Genomic DNA, 16,186 nt, shown 5'->3' on the forward strand with positions numbered 1-16,186 from the left:
TTTAGGCTCTGTGTAGAGTTACGGATATTTTCGTCTACGTTTTTGCCACTAGTCAATACGTAAACGGAGTTTTAGGTCAGATTTTGAAAATGCCTTGTAAGGTGTGGATTTTTCAAAACTAACGTGACTAGTGTCCCTGTAGACATGTGTAACAAAGCATTTGAGAGACGATGACATCATATCCTCAATTTGTGCATGCCAGTTCTTGCTTTGTGTAATGAGCTTGTGCTTGAAACAACAACAATGGCGGACTAACATTTTGTGTAGGATTGTTACGTATCTCGTGGTCCTACCATATATGCGTCACACTTCGGTTTTGCCCTCGCACCTTGTGCCATGTAAGATGTTAAATTAAGAAGTATCTAATATGCATTAGTGAAGAAATAATTAGCTACTATTGTTTAACTATTGTTTGATTTTTTTTTTAATACCACACTGAGAATCTTCTTCTCTGGTATTTGATGTATCGTTGACGTAGCCTTTATTGCTATCTACTGGCCCACTGAGTAGAGTCAGTTTTGTATTCTAGTGTGGATGGAGATATTTTGTAAAATGGTTGGTTGGTCGGTCCAAAAAAACTTCTCCACCCATTGGTGGCCACCGTTTTTGCCCTAGGAGGCTGAAATTTGGCATTGAGGCCAAGTCTGTGTGTGTGAAGGTGTGTCTATGTGTTCATGCCATTTTGCTTAAGGAGATGGGGCTGGGGCTTGGAAGGGCAGTGGCCTATTGCAAAAAGGCACATGACTTCCAAATGAATTCTCAGAAAGGAAAGTTTGAGTCATGAGCTAAAGAACAGCTGATTAACTGTTCATACCAACTGGCTAGAAGATGCAACACGTAGTGCATGCCCATACATGGTCACAGCTATTGCGAATTCAAGGAATTATTTTAAACAGAGGAGAGAAATATCCCTTTTAAAAAATACCCATACACATGTAGACAGGACCTAAACACTGATCAAGTACATTGGTATGTAGATAACAGCACATAATCCCTCCTTCTGAGTTTGTTTATATACTCTAAGAATAGCTGTGTATAGTTTATCCTCCTCTACAGTGTCTTTAATCAGGGTTATCTCCTGGTTTTAAACGTCCTGACTCAGCAGGTTTCCCTCTGTCTGTATGGTGAATGCTGCTTTTTCATTGGGGCTTGATGACAGACAGCTCGTCCTATGTGGAGGTCACTTCTGTTTCCCTTTGAGCGTCAGCACACTTCTGTAGGCATGAGCCAAATCCAAAGTGTTTCCTTCCTCTCTAACCTCTTATAACCACCTGACTCTGACTCTGGGATTTTCTCCTTGAGGTTCTTAACGTAAGACGTTCAATCCAACACTCTCCTGTACCAGTGTATATCCTGTTGTCTCTTCTAAGCTTGGGTTTGTCATCCGCCTGCCAACACATACACTGCCAGGAGACTCAAGGACCTTGTGTGAGGCCTTCAATGACCTTATTGCACTGGCTGTTTGAATGAGGAGCCCTACCTTTACATTTTCCACTACACAACAACAATTTAATTTATAGAAAGATCAGAGAAACCATTCATTTAAACGTACTGTGTATCATCATATAAAAACTTTATAATTACAAATTTGTAATTTGTAATATTGGGCTATATGAATGAAACTGAATTGACTTGACACTTCCCCCCCATCTGCCACTCACCTGTCTGTGGCTGTAGCCCTGCAGCAGGAGAAAGTACGGGAAGTCGAAGGGTGGGTGAATGGAGTACTGGGTCGTGTTGTCGTCGCTGCTCTCTGTCTCCTCCTTCTCCATGCCGAGCCGCAGCACCTCCTTGTCAGCCTCGGCCTCGGGATCCTCTCTGAGCGTGCTCTGCTGGGCCCGGCTGGCCTCCTTCCCCATCGCTGACAGGTCCATCTCACTAAGACTCCTCCAGATCCCGAGTCCATCCACATCCTCCCCGCTGCCGTCCACAAACAGCGAGGTCACTCTAGAGCGGCTCTTCTGCAGCTTTCGAGCCTGAGCGTTGATGCCTGGATGGGAAGAAGACAGAGCGTTACACCTTAACTCTGCATGTTATGATTTACAATATGAAAACCAAACTGTTGCATGTTCATGATGATAAAGTGCACAACTGATGTCTGGAAAGGGCAGAAACACACAGGAACTATCACTTATAGTCAAAGATTTGTACAAAATGTAAATTTAAGTTGTGACGTTGGGTGACCAAGAATTATTAGAATACTGACAGATGACTTTGATATTTTGTTGATTTTCAGTTAAGTTGTTGTTGTTGTTGTTAAGTAACCAGAATCCAATGTATTCCAAACATCTCATGCCAAAGAATAACAACATTAATCATGAGGTATGGAGGACAAAATCCAGTGTCTGCAAAACATTATAATGTTAACGTCTACACAACGTGAAATTCTAGACATTTAAAATATCATCAACCAGATTTTCATCCCAACCAATATTTAACGTCTGTCCGACATGAGAGTTTAAAGTCTTTCTGTCGTCACATTGACATCCAGTGCCAGCAGGGTTTATCATATGATTAAGTTTACTTTTAAATGCCTTTTTTTTTTTGGCTTTACTGTCAACAGGTTACACTTCGTCCTTCACATGTCAAGAGACACAAAATATAAGAAACATAAACATACTCTAGAGCAGAATTTAACAATTCAGCATCACTCTACATTTTAGATTAAAATAAAAGTCCACAAAATTGAACGTTTTTGCAAATATGAAAGAAAAGCGTATGAAGAAACTTTACCCACAGTTTTGGATCTAGAGTTAATTTCTCTAATGACAGAAAAACTGATTGCGGAATAACTTACATGTCAGAAATGTTTCCTTCCAAGATTATAGAACACATTCCTTTTCCATGTAATTCATTATAATAAGCGTCTTGTATTTCACCAAAAAAGATGCCTAAAAACCCTTCTTTGCATCTAAGAAAGTTTGGGGAATTATCACACATTCATAATTATTAGACATTTAGAATTAGCCGTTGATACTGTTACCAGTAAATGTGTAGAATGACGTACCATCATCTAAAGCCACGCTTAAGTCATTTTCCCAGATTTTAACAAGAAAAAAACAGAAGAGGAGCAAAGTGAAACCAATTTTGTTAAACACATTAACCAAAAAAATTCACCATGACCAAAATCCCCTCGGAAATCACTCAGGCTGCAACATAACACTTCACTACACTGGCACCAATTCAAATGGAACATAATCAGAAGGAAAGGGAGGAAATGTGCCTGGAAAGTGAGATGTGACCACCTCTATCTGATACCAGCAGCCGCTCTGTCGGCCTGACGTAACACAAACACTATTCAGCTCATTTGGAGCCATTAAGCACAGAGGAATGTCCACCGGGCCCCGGCTTCACACCCGGCAGTCCTGCTGCTCTTATCAGCTGTGGAAGTGGGTGTTTTCCACATTGTTCAGCACTAGTATGGCAGCCCGGGCTCAGTGCCTAAAACACTCACACTGGAGAGGTAAAGGGCAGTTCCCCCCGGTCACTGAGAGGAGAGGAGGCTGGGTCACACGTGTGAGAACCATGAGAACCAGGGTTTCACTGACCATCTTTAAGACATAAGATGTGAACTGTCTTAGAATTAAAATCTTCTAATGGTGGGAAACCATCTCAAACATCAAGAAGACCACTGAAGGACACTAAACTCACACATGATAGACTAAATAGACTAATTAACACATTATATCTTGACATTTTGCCATTTTAAGTGCCAGACTATTTCCTGGCCAGGCATATTCACTGTCTGGTGTTTCCCCTGGTTGGCTGGCAACTGTAGTCCAGTACACGTACCTCCCAGTGAAACAGTGAATTGTTATTTTTACACCTCTGTTCTTGTATGGCTTAAACACACAACATAACTTGATAAAAAGTGAGCTTTAGAGGTGCTGTTAGGTGGATTTTGTTACATTTGGAGTGAGCCAGGCTAACTGTTTCCCCCTGTTTCCAGTCTTTATGCTAAGCTAAGCAAACTGGCTGCTGACTGTAGCTTCATATTCATCATACAGACATGAGTCAGTGGTATCAATCTTTTAATCTCACACTCAGAGAGAAGCAAATAAACATATTTTCCAAATTACCAAACTACTTCTTTAAGAATGGCTGTCTGAACCCAAACTAGTAACATTAATTTTAGTGGTTCGGAATCGGGATACATAAGGTGTTTATACACTATATCATGTTCTTCTTCTACATTCCTTTACAGCTGTCTTAAACATTTTAAATAATGAGGAACATGAAACACTGACAGTGAGTCCTGGATCCACTGGGTGTTATAATTAGAATGCAAATCACCTGAACTAACATCTCTTCAAACATATAAGTTTAAATATAAAATGAACTATGTGAGGTGTGATCAGGAGGGATCTCAACACAACAGTAGCACTAACAATAATACTGATTTTAAAGCCAACACATCGGACTGACGCAGAAAGAACCACATCAAACTTGTGCCAAAGTCAACAGCGCTGCACAGTCCCCAGTGAGCAGGAAGTGAGCTCTGATAGGAAAAATAACAGAGCAGTGAGTGGCCACTTTCTGGCAGCACCAGGCCCAACGTGAAGAGCTGCCCAGAGCCTCGATGTTTCACAGGGCCCTGATGGGCCCTTGCAATAAAACAAAGATAAGAGTGGGGCCGCACTGACCTCCTCTATCCCTCACTGCAGCTTTTGTTTCCTCCTGACCTCTCTCACATGCCTGCCATCTCCCCTGTTCTAGCTGGTGATAAGCTGGACAATGAAGGCTGTTAGCCTGCAATAAGAGACAAGGATAAAGGCTCCCCATGCCACCACCACACAGACTGAGTGATTGATTACCCAGGCGTACACATGTTAGGGTCACTGAGTTGTAATGAAAACAGTAAGAGCAGGCACAATTTTTGGTCTCTGAAGAAGATGAGGAACATGAGCTAAAGCTATGAAGGTGTTTGCGGATGCACATACCTGCTGTAACTGTGTCTCTGTCCTTTAAGCTTTGCTCTTCGACGCTCGCTCTCATTTGGATTTCAAACCGCCTGGAGAAGCCTTCCTTGGGTTTCCAGAGTGACTGCAGCATGAGGGGCTTCTCGTTGTCTCCCACCACCCGGAAGCACTCCCTCTTCCACTGGTTGTCTGCGCCCGTCTTGCCGATCACATCGCAGAGCACATAGTCGTTGACGTCTTCTTTCTCCAGGCAGTACCTGAACAAATAAGGAAGAAATTTAAACAAGAAGACCAAAAGGGCTGGTGGGTGTTAAACCCTCTGGAGCTGAGATAACCAATTGTTCTAAGGCCAGTTTAACTACTGATACAACAATCTGAAGGTCATAATCTAGCCGTCTGTTTATTCACCACTTTTGTCTCGACTGAATCTAACAAACTGACTGAAGTCTGGTAGAGACAATAATGTTCCCCTCAGGATAATTTGTAATAACTTTGAAGACTGGTGTGAATACAAGCATGTTTATACACCTAACTAAGATGATGAACATGGTAAACATTATAATATCACCATTTTAGCATTTTAGTATTGGTATTATTAGCTCCAAGTGAAGCTTCACAGAGCCGGAAAGATGGCATGAATGGCTACCCAATTAATCATTTAGTTCATAAAATTTAAGTAAATAGTGAACAGTGCTCATTACAGTTTCCAATAGTCCAGAACCTAACAGATTCACTTTACAAACATAGAACATGAAGAGAAGCAGCAAATCCTCACAGTTGAAAAGGTGGAATCCACAAAAATACAAAGTATACAACAGAGAAAATATATATAATGGAGATAATATGTGCAAATATGAAATATATTGTACAGATATTAATGGAAACCCCTCACCTCTCCAAAGCCTCCTTCACCAGTTCCTTTGCACTGGACTGTATGGTGGCCAGCACGCTCTTATAATTGGTCCCCTGACAGATGTCGCTGCCAAAGATCTTCAGGATGCCAGGGACAGACATTTGACTGGACAGCTCTGCCGGGTCGTCTGCAGCCTGGAGGTCACCAGCCAGGCTCCCACTGCCCAGTGCCTGGCCACGGCGACCACTGTTAGGGCTGTGGTTGAAAACAGTTGAAAGCCTGTTGTTATGCCGGCGGATTTTACTCTTGGCTGGCTGCCGAACACCAACGCTCTCTGTGGAGCGGACGTTGGTGTCCGAGTCTTTGGACCTGAGAGGAAATAGAGAAAGAGACAGTGAGCTAAGTGGTTATGTGGCAGGTGTTAAATATACACAACAGAATAATCAGCCATTTTGCATGAATAAAGGTCTTAAGTGGCAATTTTTATGTCTCTACAGTGTGAGACTGTACACAGGGGTTTATGGGTAACAACAAATATTACCTTAAATCTAATCACCATTAGGTATCACTAGCACCCACAGACACATAAGTGAGTTACTTTATTCCTGTGCTTTTTCACTGATGAATAATAATCTTCCCTTATATCACTGCAGTTAAGCTCACATGGGATTTAAACTACCTAAAATGTTCATTTAGGCATGAAATATTTATGTCAGGGTGAAAAATTATTTGTTTTGTTTGCAAACTGGCTTTATCCACACTACATATACCAGAAATAAGGCAAAAAGAAAGTGGTTAATGAGGTTTAGAGAAGCTGGCAGTGCTGTAATGATGATAATTATATAGTTGGTGACACAAAACCAGAAAAGAAAGACTAAACATAGTCTAAAACATTCCTTTATATATAAGTTTTCTATTACCTGCATTTATGGTGCATATCTTCAAAGCTAGCAAGCTTGTTCTTAAGATACCAAGATACATTAAATATGTTTAAAAAATATACATTTTCCAAATGTGATTTGTTTTTGCAGCTTGTGATCACATACTAGACGTCTAAAACAATTTTACTTACATGAAGGGGACACTTTATTTGACCTTATTAGTATTTGAATTAATAGTTTCAACACACTTAAATGTAGTTGCAAGCAGACAAGTGTTTATTAATGTATTTGTCTACAATTATAACTCCTCCCTTTACTCAAAAATAAGTAGATGCTGCCTGGTGTATAAACACAATGTATAACAATACAATAAAACACAGTACACCATCATCCACTTATATGAGCAGAGGTGAAACAAGTATTTAGATCTTTTACTCATGTAAATAATTAGGTGTAAAAATAAGTCCTGCATTCAAACCTTAATTACATGAAGGCACAAAAGTTTTAGCATCAAAATGAAATATCACAAGAAAAGTACTCATGCAGAATGGCCCATTTTAGAGTACTGATTGAAATAAATGATTAATTTAAGTGTTCATCATTTTAACGTGGCATCTCGTTTTACTTGTAATACTGCTGGGTAGCTTAATTTGTAACAATATATCAAAATGTATTCACTGATTTATATTTTATATTCAAGTAACTACAATTTAACAATGAATGTAGTAATGTAAAAAGTGTTAGAAATGTAGTGGGGTAGAAACAGAGTAGCAAATACTCAAGTAAAGTACTTTAAAATTATATCTAAGCACAGTACTTGAGTAAATGTACTTAGTTCATATTCTACCACTGCTTATGGTTGACTTACATGTATAATTAGTGCTCAAACATGCTAAATAAAGAGTTACCACTAAAGACTTACTGGACAGATCCATTGCTGGGTTTCCTCCCCAGTTTGGCCAGTCGCCTCTTTGGGGAGCGGATGAGCAAACCCACTGGGAAGTTCAGGGCTTGTTTATTTACGTGACTGCTTCTCTCCTCCGAAATCATTATTGTTGTTTGTTCACGTAAACACAACAAAACTACTGGGACCTTTGAGATAAGCAGAAAATAGCATACTTTTTTCCCGCTAGCTAACTAAGGGTGATGAAAACTTGTCCGGGACGAGAAAGAACAGTCCACTTCCACCTCCAAATAATTACCCTCAAAAATCACAGAAAGTGTGTAAATACTCCAACAGTGTCTCAGTATCCATGAGATAAAAGCTGTGAAAGTTATTCAAAACGTTACATTCCCACAAACGTCAGGAAAAAGTCAAAAGAGCGCCAGTGGATTCAAACTTCCCCAAAAATCTGTTTTCGTGAGGATAAAATCCAAAGTGAGATGAATATTCAGCAGCTGAGGAAGAGGAGACATGTTCCCACACCGTGTGTCCGTGTCTGACTGCAAACTGTTGAGAAAAGAGCCGAGAAACAGCCTCAGTCCATGATAACAACCGTAGGATCCGTTAACTGTCGGTCAGCCTGGAGCGGACTGAATGAAGACAGGACCTGCTGCTGCTGCTGGGGACACGAGCTACTACAGGTGACGTCACCGAGCGTCACGCGCATGGTCCCGAGAGGGAGGCGGGATAAATCACACACACCGGGGGCTGACCCGGCATTTGGAGTCCTACTCAGTTTACTTATTAAATATTCAATTAAGTGGAAAAATATGAACTATATGCAAAGTGTAGAAAATAAATATGTCCAGGGATGGGGAAGTAGGCCATATACATGCAAGTATAAGTACAACTTTACTTTGTTTCTATTTTATGCTACTTTATGCATCTCCAAGGCAAATAATGTACTTCTACTCCATAACATTTATCCATTAGTGAAGTATTTAGATCTTTTACCAAAACAGCAATACTACTGTGTAAAAACAGGCTACTCTGCATTCAAAATTTATTTAGTAGTAACTCAACAGTATCAGCATCAAAATGTACTTTAAGTACCAAAAGTAAAAGTACTCATATGCAGAATGGCTAATTTCGGAATAATGTATAGCCTCCCTGTTTATTGGATTATAATTATCGATGCCGTTACTTTGCAGATTCAGATAACCTCATATAGGCTAAATCTACTGATACATCCTGATAGATTATTACAGATTAATCTATTTAGCAGTATATGAAGTAGTTCAAATTAGCTCTGCCTTTCTATGCTACAATATTAATGAACACATCAATGCTTCAATCAATCATAGTCTAATAATATATACTGTATTAGCCTGCATAATGAGTACTATTACTTTGAGTATCCTAAGTATATAATATTTCTATACTTTTATACTTTCTCAAGTAAAATGTGGAATGCAGGATTACTACTTGAAAAAGTATTTTTCAGTCTAGGTTTTGCTGAAAATCTTCTACCACTGCACAGCACAAGATTTTTCTCGCAAAATTTACGCTGGAATTTCACTGAAACCTGTAGTAATGGATGGTTTTTTTTTTTTTTTATCATTGTTATTTTTTGGCCACTGTGGGGCAGTAGTTGATAAAGTTGTCAGCAAACAGTTCTTTACATCCAGCAGTTATGGAGCAACATTATCATGCAGTCATGTTTGTGACCACCTGATGAGTGTAAGTCCAATAGGCCCATTCACTCTGTTTTAATTCTGTTTTTGGTCTCTACCAACTCCTGAGGGAAACAGCTGTTATTTCTAACTGCTAAATGTGGCACTATGTTCATGCCAGCAACTGTGTCTGTCTGCTGTTTGCTGCGGAGCAGGAAGTGTGGTTGCCTTTTACAGCTTTTTCACTGAAAACAGCTCCCTGCTGCGGCAGAAAACAATGCCATGTGAGTGGTGAGAGTGAACCAAAACAAGCTGTGGGTTGGACATCTAACCAATGAGCTGAAACTCACTGTAAAGCTCTGTAAAGCTGAGGGGAGCTGCAGATTTAGCTCAGAATTCTTTGTAGGTTTATTACATTTTCACATTGTTGGATAATGTAAATGATGTTAAGGTCTAGTATGAAGGATTTAGTGGTATCTAGCAGTGAGATTGCAGATTGCAACAAATGAAACAACTGAAACTATCTAGATAATCAACATGTCATTCTTAGGTATTTGCTCATTGGTTATACACAAAAGAAAACATAGTTATGAATATTGTATTCTATTTCTGCCAATATATCCCCCTAAACGCTACACACTGGAGCTTTGAATTTCAAGCTTTCATGTTTAGTAATACCATGCAGGGTTAACAGCTGAGGCTGCATATCACAGTGTCATCTTGGCTTGTACTGGAGGATGATTGAGAAGGCTTAGGTGAGGATTAGTTTAACTCTTGAGTGTTAACAAAAATTCCTATAATAAATCCTGGGCTGTATGTATGTACAGTGTATATGTAAGCTGTAGTAAGAGAAGGATTATAAGTCATGCAACAACAGTGTCAGCAGGTGCAGTAGAAGTAGTTGGGTAGAAGCAGCAATTTCTTCTGTTGCATAATATGATTTTTTTTTTCCCTTTAAACATTAAAACAGTCTCTTAAACAGCCCTGACTGGCTGCTCCACATAGTTTAGAAATAAAGGGATGGTGCTTTGTGTTCCTTGTGCATTGTATAAAAAAACAACTTTTGAAGATTAAAAAAAAGGAAGTTTGACTCAATTAATTTTGTCAAGGAGGTTTAATGATTTTGGTCCTGGTTGTTAGTTAGCAGGGTGCCTTAAAAGTTTAATATTTTTTAGTGAAATTTAGTGAAAAGTTTGGTCATGTGTTGAGCAAATGTTTAAGTTTGATGTTAAATTTTATTTTTTTTATTTATATTTATTTATTTCACGGAACATTTTCTTTTTCTCACTGACCACTGCAGCTGAAAGAAAAATAAATGTTGCAAATATGCAAATTCAACAATATAACTATTACTTCTGCGAAATAATAAAGAACTGCAGCAGAGGTATGGGAAAATGTTGCATGAGTGATTTCTAGGCTTATTTAAACCCTGAAACTTCAGTCCTTCAGCTGAGGTGAATTTGTGCATCAAGGCCTCCATCTGGTGGCAGTAAAGTTGAACTGTCACACAGCTGCAACACCAGGGTAGAGCAGTGGTGGAGGACATATTCAGATCCTTTAAAGCAGTTGCACCGCAGTGTAAAAATACTGTGTTACAATTAAACATTCAAAGTCGTATTTAAGAAAAAGTACAAAAGCATTAGCATCAAAATATACCTCATACTAAAGTTATCATCATGCAGGATCAGAATATTACATGCTGTATTATAACACTGGATTCTTATTATTAATGCATGCATGCATGCATGCATGCATGTGTTCATCACTTTAATGTTGCAGCTGGTGAAGATGGGGCTAGTTGTTTTATACTTTATATAGTGCTGGATAACTTAACCTATGATACATATAGTAACATGCTTCAGGTGGCTGGAAAGCAAAGGCATGAACTACATTCACAATCTGGCTGGGAATAAGCAGAAACGGGCTGGTTATATATTACAGCGCTGGTTATGGCAAGTGAAAACAAGTGAGCAGATGAATGTGTGAGTCAGGTGACTGGGACAGGTGGGTGCAGGGGGGTGCTGAGGAAGTGGCCAAGAGGCCGACTGAGTAAAATAAAAACAACTGTGACATACAGTTTGTTATCCAGCAGTAAGCTCAGGCAGCTTCTGAATGTGCACTGAAATGTGTGATGGCCCCTGCTGCAGCCTCACCTACTGATATACAGGTTTGATGTAAGAGTTATGTGTTAAGAGTTATGGGTCCTTGGCAGCCACCCTGATTTGAAGCACCTTAGGCCGAGTGTTTTTATCAGATATCATCCTTCTTTCACTTGGACTCATCCCAGTTGGTGTCTGTACGCCTTTTGTCCTTGTTTGACTTTTGTTTTGCTTTCACTTTACAATACCTTACACCCTATTATGCTAACACATTCACATCTAGACCAGGGGTGTCACGATTTAAAGGTATTGACACTGATATTTCAAAAATATAATACTGATATTTTGTAATAATACATATATGATAATATCATGTAAAGAATCATGCTCCTCTTAAATAATTTTGAGTGTAATCGATTTACAAAAAACAAAGACAAAGCACACAATAACCAAAGTTTAAGATGAATTTGTCTGATAGCATTATTATGATTTTATAATTTCTATAGCTATCTCAATCGCTACTGTGAATTCTTTTGGCCACGATAATTGTGAGGTAAAAATCTGATATCATGCCAGTCCTAAATCACTGATGTTACTGATTGACACACTCGACATTTGCAGTTATTTCTTTAGTTATTTACCTTATTACTACAAATATATTTAAAGGAGCTTTATATGTCATTCAGAGCATTAATATTGCAGCAAGCCACTATGTGTTTGTGTAAAGATAGGGTGGAGTAATGACATCCTGAACAGAGAATGAAGTCGCACTGTCTTTGTCTGTGTGTTGTAATCTGAGTTTCTCTGACTGATGTTGTAGTCAGCTGCGTATGTATGTACGTTGTGCTCATACAACAGTTACCACTGATATCAGAATGGCGTCATCACAGAAGTATCCACCCTCTGGTTCCCCCTATTTAACACCATTAGCTCTGTCAGCACTGTTGCTGTTGTAAGTGCTGTTAGCTGCTGGTCACCTCCTCAGCCACCTCCATGTTGAGAGCCAGTGTTCAGAAAAACTTTAAATCATAGATATGCTCTAAATATTGTATGGGGCTCCTTTGATTTACTGTTATCGACTTTGTTGATTCGTGTATTTGTCCGTGACCTGGCAACATATGACAACACGCTGCACCTCACAATGCTTTGGCGGTAGCGACACTTGTTGTGTTGTGTTGTGTTGTGTTTTCTTTGTGTTTCCTTTTCAAGTTGGGGAGAAAGAGAGGGTGTGAGACTTGCAACAAATGTCTCCAGCTGGACTCAAACTGGCCAAGTTGCAGTAATGTGGCATTTGCTGCAAGCATTTGACCACCAAGGTGCTCCAATCTGAGTATTTTCTTACACCACTATATGTCATTATGATATGAATAATATTCTACCACTAACACCCCCGGTACTTCTTTACAGATATACTACCTCTCTCTCTCATACTCACACACACACTCAGCCTATGCAGTTTTGTTGTGGTATTGAGTAAGAGACTGAGAGGCGGATGTGTGTGATCTCCGCCTGCAGCTGCTGTGCACAGCGAGCGGTTTGGAGACGACGAAGATTCAGGTCAGACATGCATCTTTACGGTTTTCTGCAAACGGCCTGTTTCTTCTGTCTGACTCTGACAGCAACACGCTGACTGCACTTCAGTATCTGTCCAAGCAGTCAGTCAGTCATTTATCTGTGCTGAACGTTTTTTCCTTGTACTGTATGAGGATGTTCACTCTTGTTACATTTTAGGAATGAATGAATCTTACTTACTGAAGAAAAATAGAGTTAAATATAAATTAGGAGAGCACGCTGTGACAAGACACTGCATGGTGATTGTATAATTTAACTTAGCAAAAGCACAGGAATCAACCATATATTTCAGGACAGGTATTTTAGTCTGTTTATGGGATGAACATTAGACCAAGCACACTGGATATAAATACAGTTCAAATCCATTACTGGGTATGGCTACACCATATTCCCCAAATTAACTGGTTGTGTTCTAAAATTGATGCAGATTAAAATTCAATTTCTACATGTGATTCAATAACTTGATCCTGCTCAAACCAAACATGGTGTGAGAACACCAACACACACCAGACAACTTATAACTCAAATGTGCTTGTTTACAATATTAATACAATACATTTTCTTTCTTGCTTATTCACGTTACATTCACATGTAGACAGGTTGATATAACTGAGTGAAGCAATATTAATTGCTGCTAAATAACCTTTCCATAAAGCAATCAAACACTCAGGTTAATCAGATTTCATGTCACTTACAATAACACTCCATCAACATAACGTTCACTGATTGGTGGCAAAATGTCAACAGTGCCATTTATTATGATAACAATTCTGCGATTAAACACTGTGATCGATGTAAAAACGACATCAATCATATTAAATCTGCAAGAAATTAATATATAATCACAATGGAGACACAAAACATGATGGTTTACACTAATCATTCTCTTTTTTCTTTGCAGTGTGGTGAAAAGCTCTACAAACAGGACTTCCTCAGGGACTGAACAAATTGAACTTCACTGACTCAATATGTCACGTGGTAGTCGGGCTGGTAATACAGATGAATACATGGTACACATATGTCTTTACATGACCAGGCCTTAGCGTTAGTTCATATCTTAAATTTGTGGTGCATATTACCACAAATAAATATATTTGCTATCAATGAAATTACCTCAAAAAGTTTCCAAACAGTGAACCTGGTGCCTTGGGGCCCCTTAGGGTCGGGGAAGATCCCTGTATAGCTTTGCATGTATTTAACTAAGATTATAGTTTATATCACTGCTTACTCTTTACTAAAGGATGTTGTTGTGGAATTTATTTTTTCCAACTGTCCAGGCACCCAGTGCTGTCTGTCCATTTGAAACTGAAAGCATAATAAAAAGCAGACTTTTGAAATGAATCTTTATTTGAATATCATAAAACAATAATGTAATTTTCACAGAAATAGAGCAGACATGAACTACATTTTTTTTCCAACATGCAGGTGTGCACCTATTTCCCTGACCTTGCTGGTATCTTTACTGAGAAATGCATCCTCATTCTGCAAAGATGGCACAGACACAGAGACCGTCGTGTTCTTTCTACAAGCTTAATAAAACTCCTTCTAACATGGATAAACAAAGCAGACTTCTGTTTGTTCTTTTCATTATTATTTTTTTTATGTATTTAATAGATTACCAGTCTCAAGCGAGTTTTATGATGTACTGAATAGAGAAAAGTGGAATTTGAGGGTAAAACCCTTCTAGAGCCCTGAATAGAAATGGAATGTTAATTTTGCATCTAACTTTAACATCAGAGCCTTCTTTAAAAGAAATGGTGCCCATCATGAAAATAAACATTGACATTTTAATAAAGACATTTTAAAGAATAAATGAGATCACAGTAAAAAGCTGGACAGACACAGTTTGTCTCTTCAGCATTTTGTTTTGTTTTTATTTTAGACACTGACACATGAGAGGGAATTAATTAATGCTAAAACTCTGGACATTTGAGATTCATGAACTTTTGATGTGAGACAATTATCAAGTATCTCTGGATTGAAATGGAAAATCATGTTGTATTAATTAAAAATGTGTACAGGATAATCAGAATAAATCAATATTAACATAACAAAAATGACTTTCTTTATTATCATCGATGTGCACACTTCTTTATATCTTTGTGTGCTTCTGATTAAGATGTAGTTTAGGGTTTTTTTGTGTGTGCAAGTGTGACTAAACCACAGTTGCAGAAGTGCTGAGCAGTATTTATAAACTTCCACTGATCAAGTGTTCACAGATGAGGAAGGCTAGTGGTGAAAATACGAGGAAAGGAAGGGGAAGCTGCATATAGTTAACCAGGAGATAGCCCGGAAACTGTCAAGATTCTCTGCAAAATAAAAGGAAAATAAAAGATAAGGTGTTAACTTGAAAAACTTCCGGGCCCATAGCAACGTTCACACAAACAAAATTACATTTAAAAGCATTGTATTGAGTAGTTGGCAGCAGAAACCTCAGAGACTGATAGCTACCTCAGAACTATCAAGGCTAGATACCACAAGAAGTGAATGAGAAGATGTGTTTTTGCAGAATCTGGGTAAATATTTGCATAATGATTTACTGTATCCAGCACATGAATGCTTTATGTGCTGTTTGAAAAGGTGAAAATATTTACAACAAATCTCAAAAAAATACAAAAGGATACACTTTATTAAGATGTATAGGTCTATATGTCGACATAAAGTGAGTCTACTAGAGTTATAAAATATTTTCATTGTTAATGATCCCTTACAGACATTTTTCACACTCTGCTCATAATGTGTGTCTGATTCAGTTTTATTCACCAATCAAGTTGATTTAAATTACATAGGCTTCATCTATTATGCGCTCCTTTAAAGATTTAGTGGCACAGCAGTGATGTCGCAGAACTGAAACGGCACTGTTGAGCCAGTGTTTGGTTTGTCCAATCTGGGCTACCATAGAGCAACATGGTGGCAAAGCTGCTCAGCCTTGCAGCCAATCTTTCCCAGTGGCCACTCGTGGTAATGCAGCAAAAAAAATCTGCTGTGGCCCAAAAAACATTTTCCCCATAGGCCACCATTATAAAAAAGACATCTGTAAACCTGTTGACAGGAGTCCAAAAACTACAAGGAAGGTCAATTATGACTCTTTGTATTATGACACCCTCCTCTGCAATACCGTGAAAGTAAACCCGGAAGCTGGAAACTTTTTTTTGGCTCATGCGCCAGATGAGCAAATCCATTGGAATGAATAGGAGCCATCTTGACATCCAGCATCTAGGTCGTATTACAACTCAGTGAAGAAGACTCAACCTGTTTGGATATGGCTCATTTTAAGATAATATAAACACAATTCTTATATTGGAT

General features: G+C 38.7%; 1 protein-coding gene across 1 annotated transcript in view; it reads right to left on the reverse strand.

Moving 5' to 3' along the window:
* Window positions 1-8,192, reverse strand: part of si:ch73-281f12.4 (Ras-associating and dilute domain-containing protein-like) — a 32,511-nt gene extending 24,319 nt beyond the window's left edge. Inside the window, exons 1-4 of the mRNA XM_049561965.1 lie at window positions 7,576-8,192; window positions 5,812-6,141; window positions 4,941-5,176; window positions 1,662-1,990 (exon numbers count right to left, since the gene is read on the reverse strand). Of these exons, the coding sequence (XP_049417922.1) occupies window positions 1,662-1,990; window positions 4,941-5,176; window positions 5,812-6,141; window positions 7,576-7,703 (1,023 nt within the window). The 5' untranslated portion in view covers window positions 7,704-8,192. The remainder of the gene's footprint in view (window positions 1-1,661; window positions 1,991-4,940; window positions 5,177-5,811; window positions 6,142-7,575) is intronic.
* Window positions 8,193-16,186: the final 7,994 nt, after the last annotated feature.

Source organism: Epinephelus fuscoguttatus, linkage group LG19, assembly GCF_011397635.1.
Source record: "Epinephelus fuscoguttatus linkage group LG19, E.fuscoguttatus.final_Chr_v1".
NCBI lineage: Eukaryota > Metazoa > Chordata > Actinopteri > Perciformes > Serranidae > Epinephelus > Epinephelus fuscoguttatus.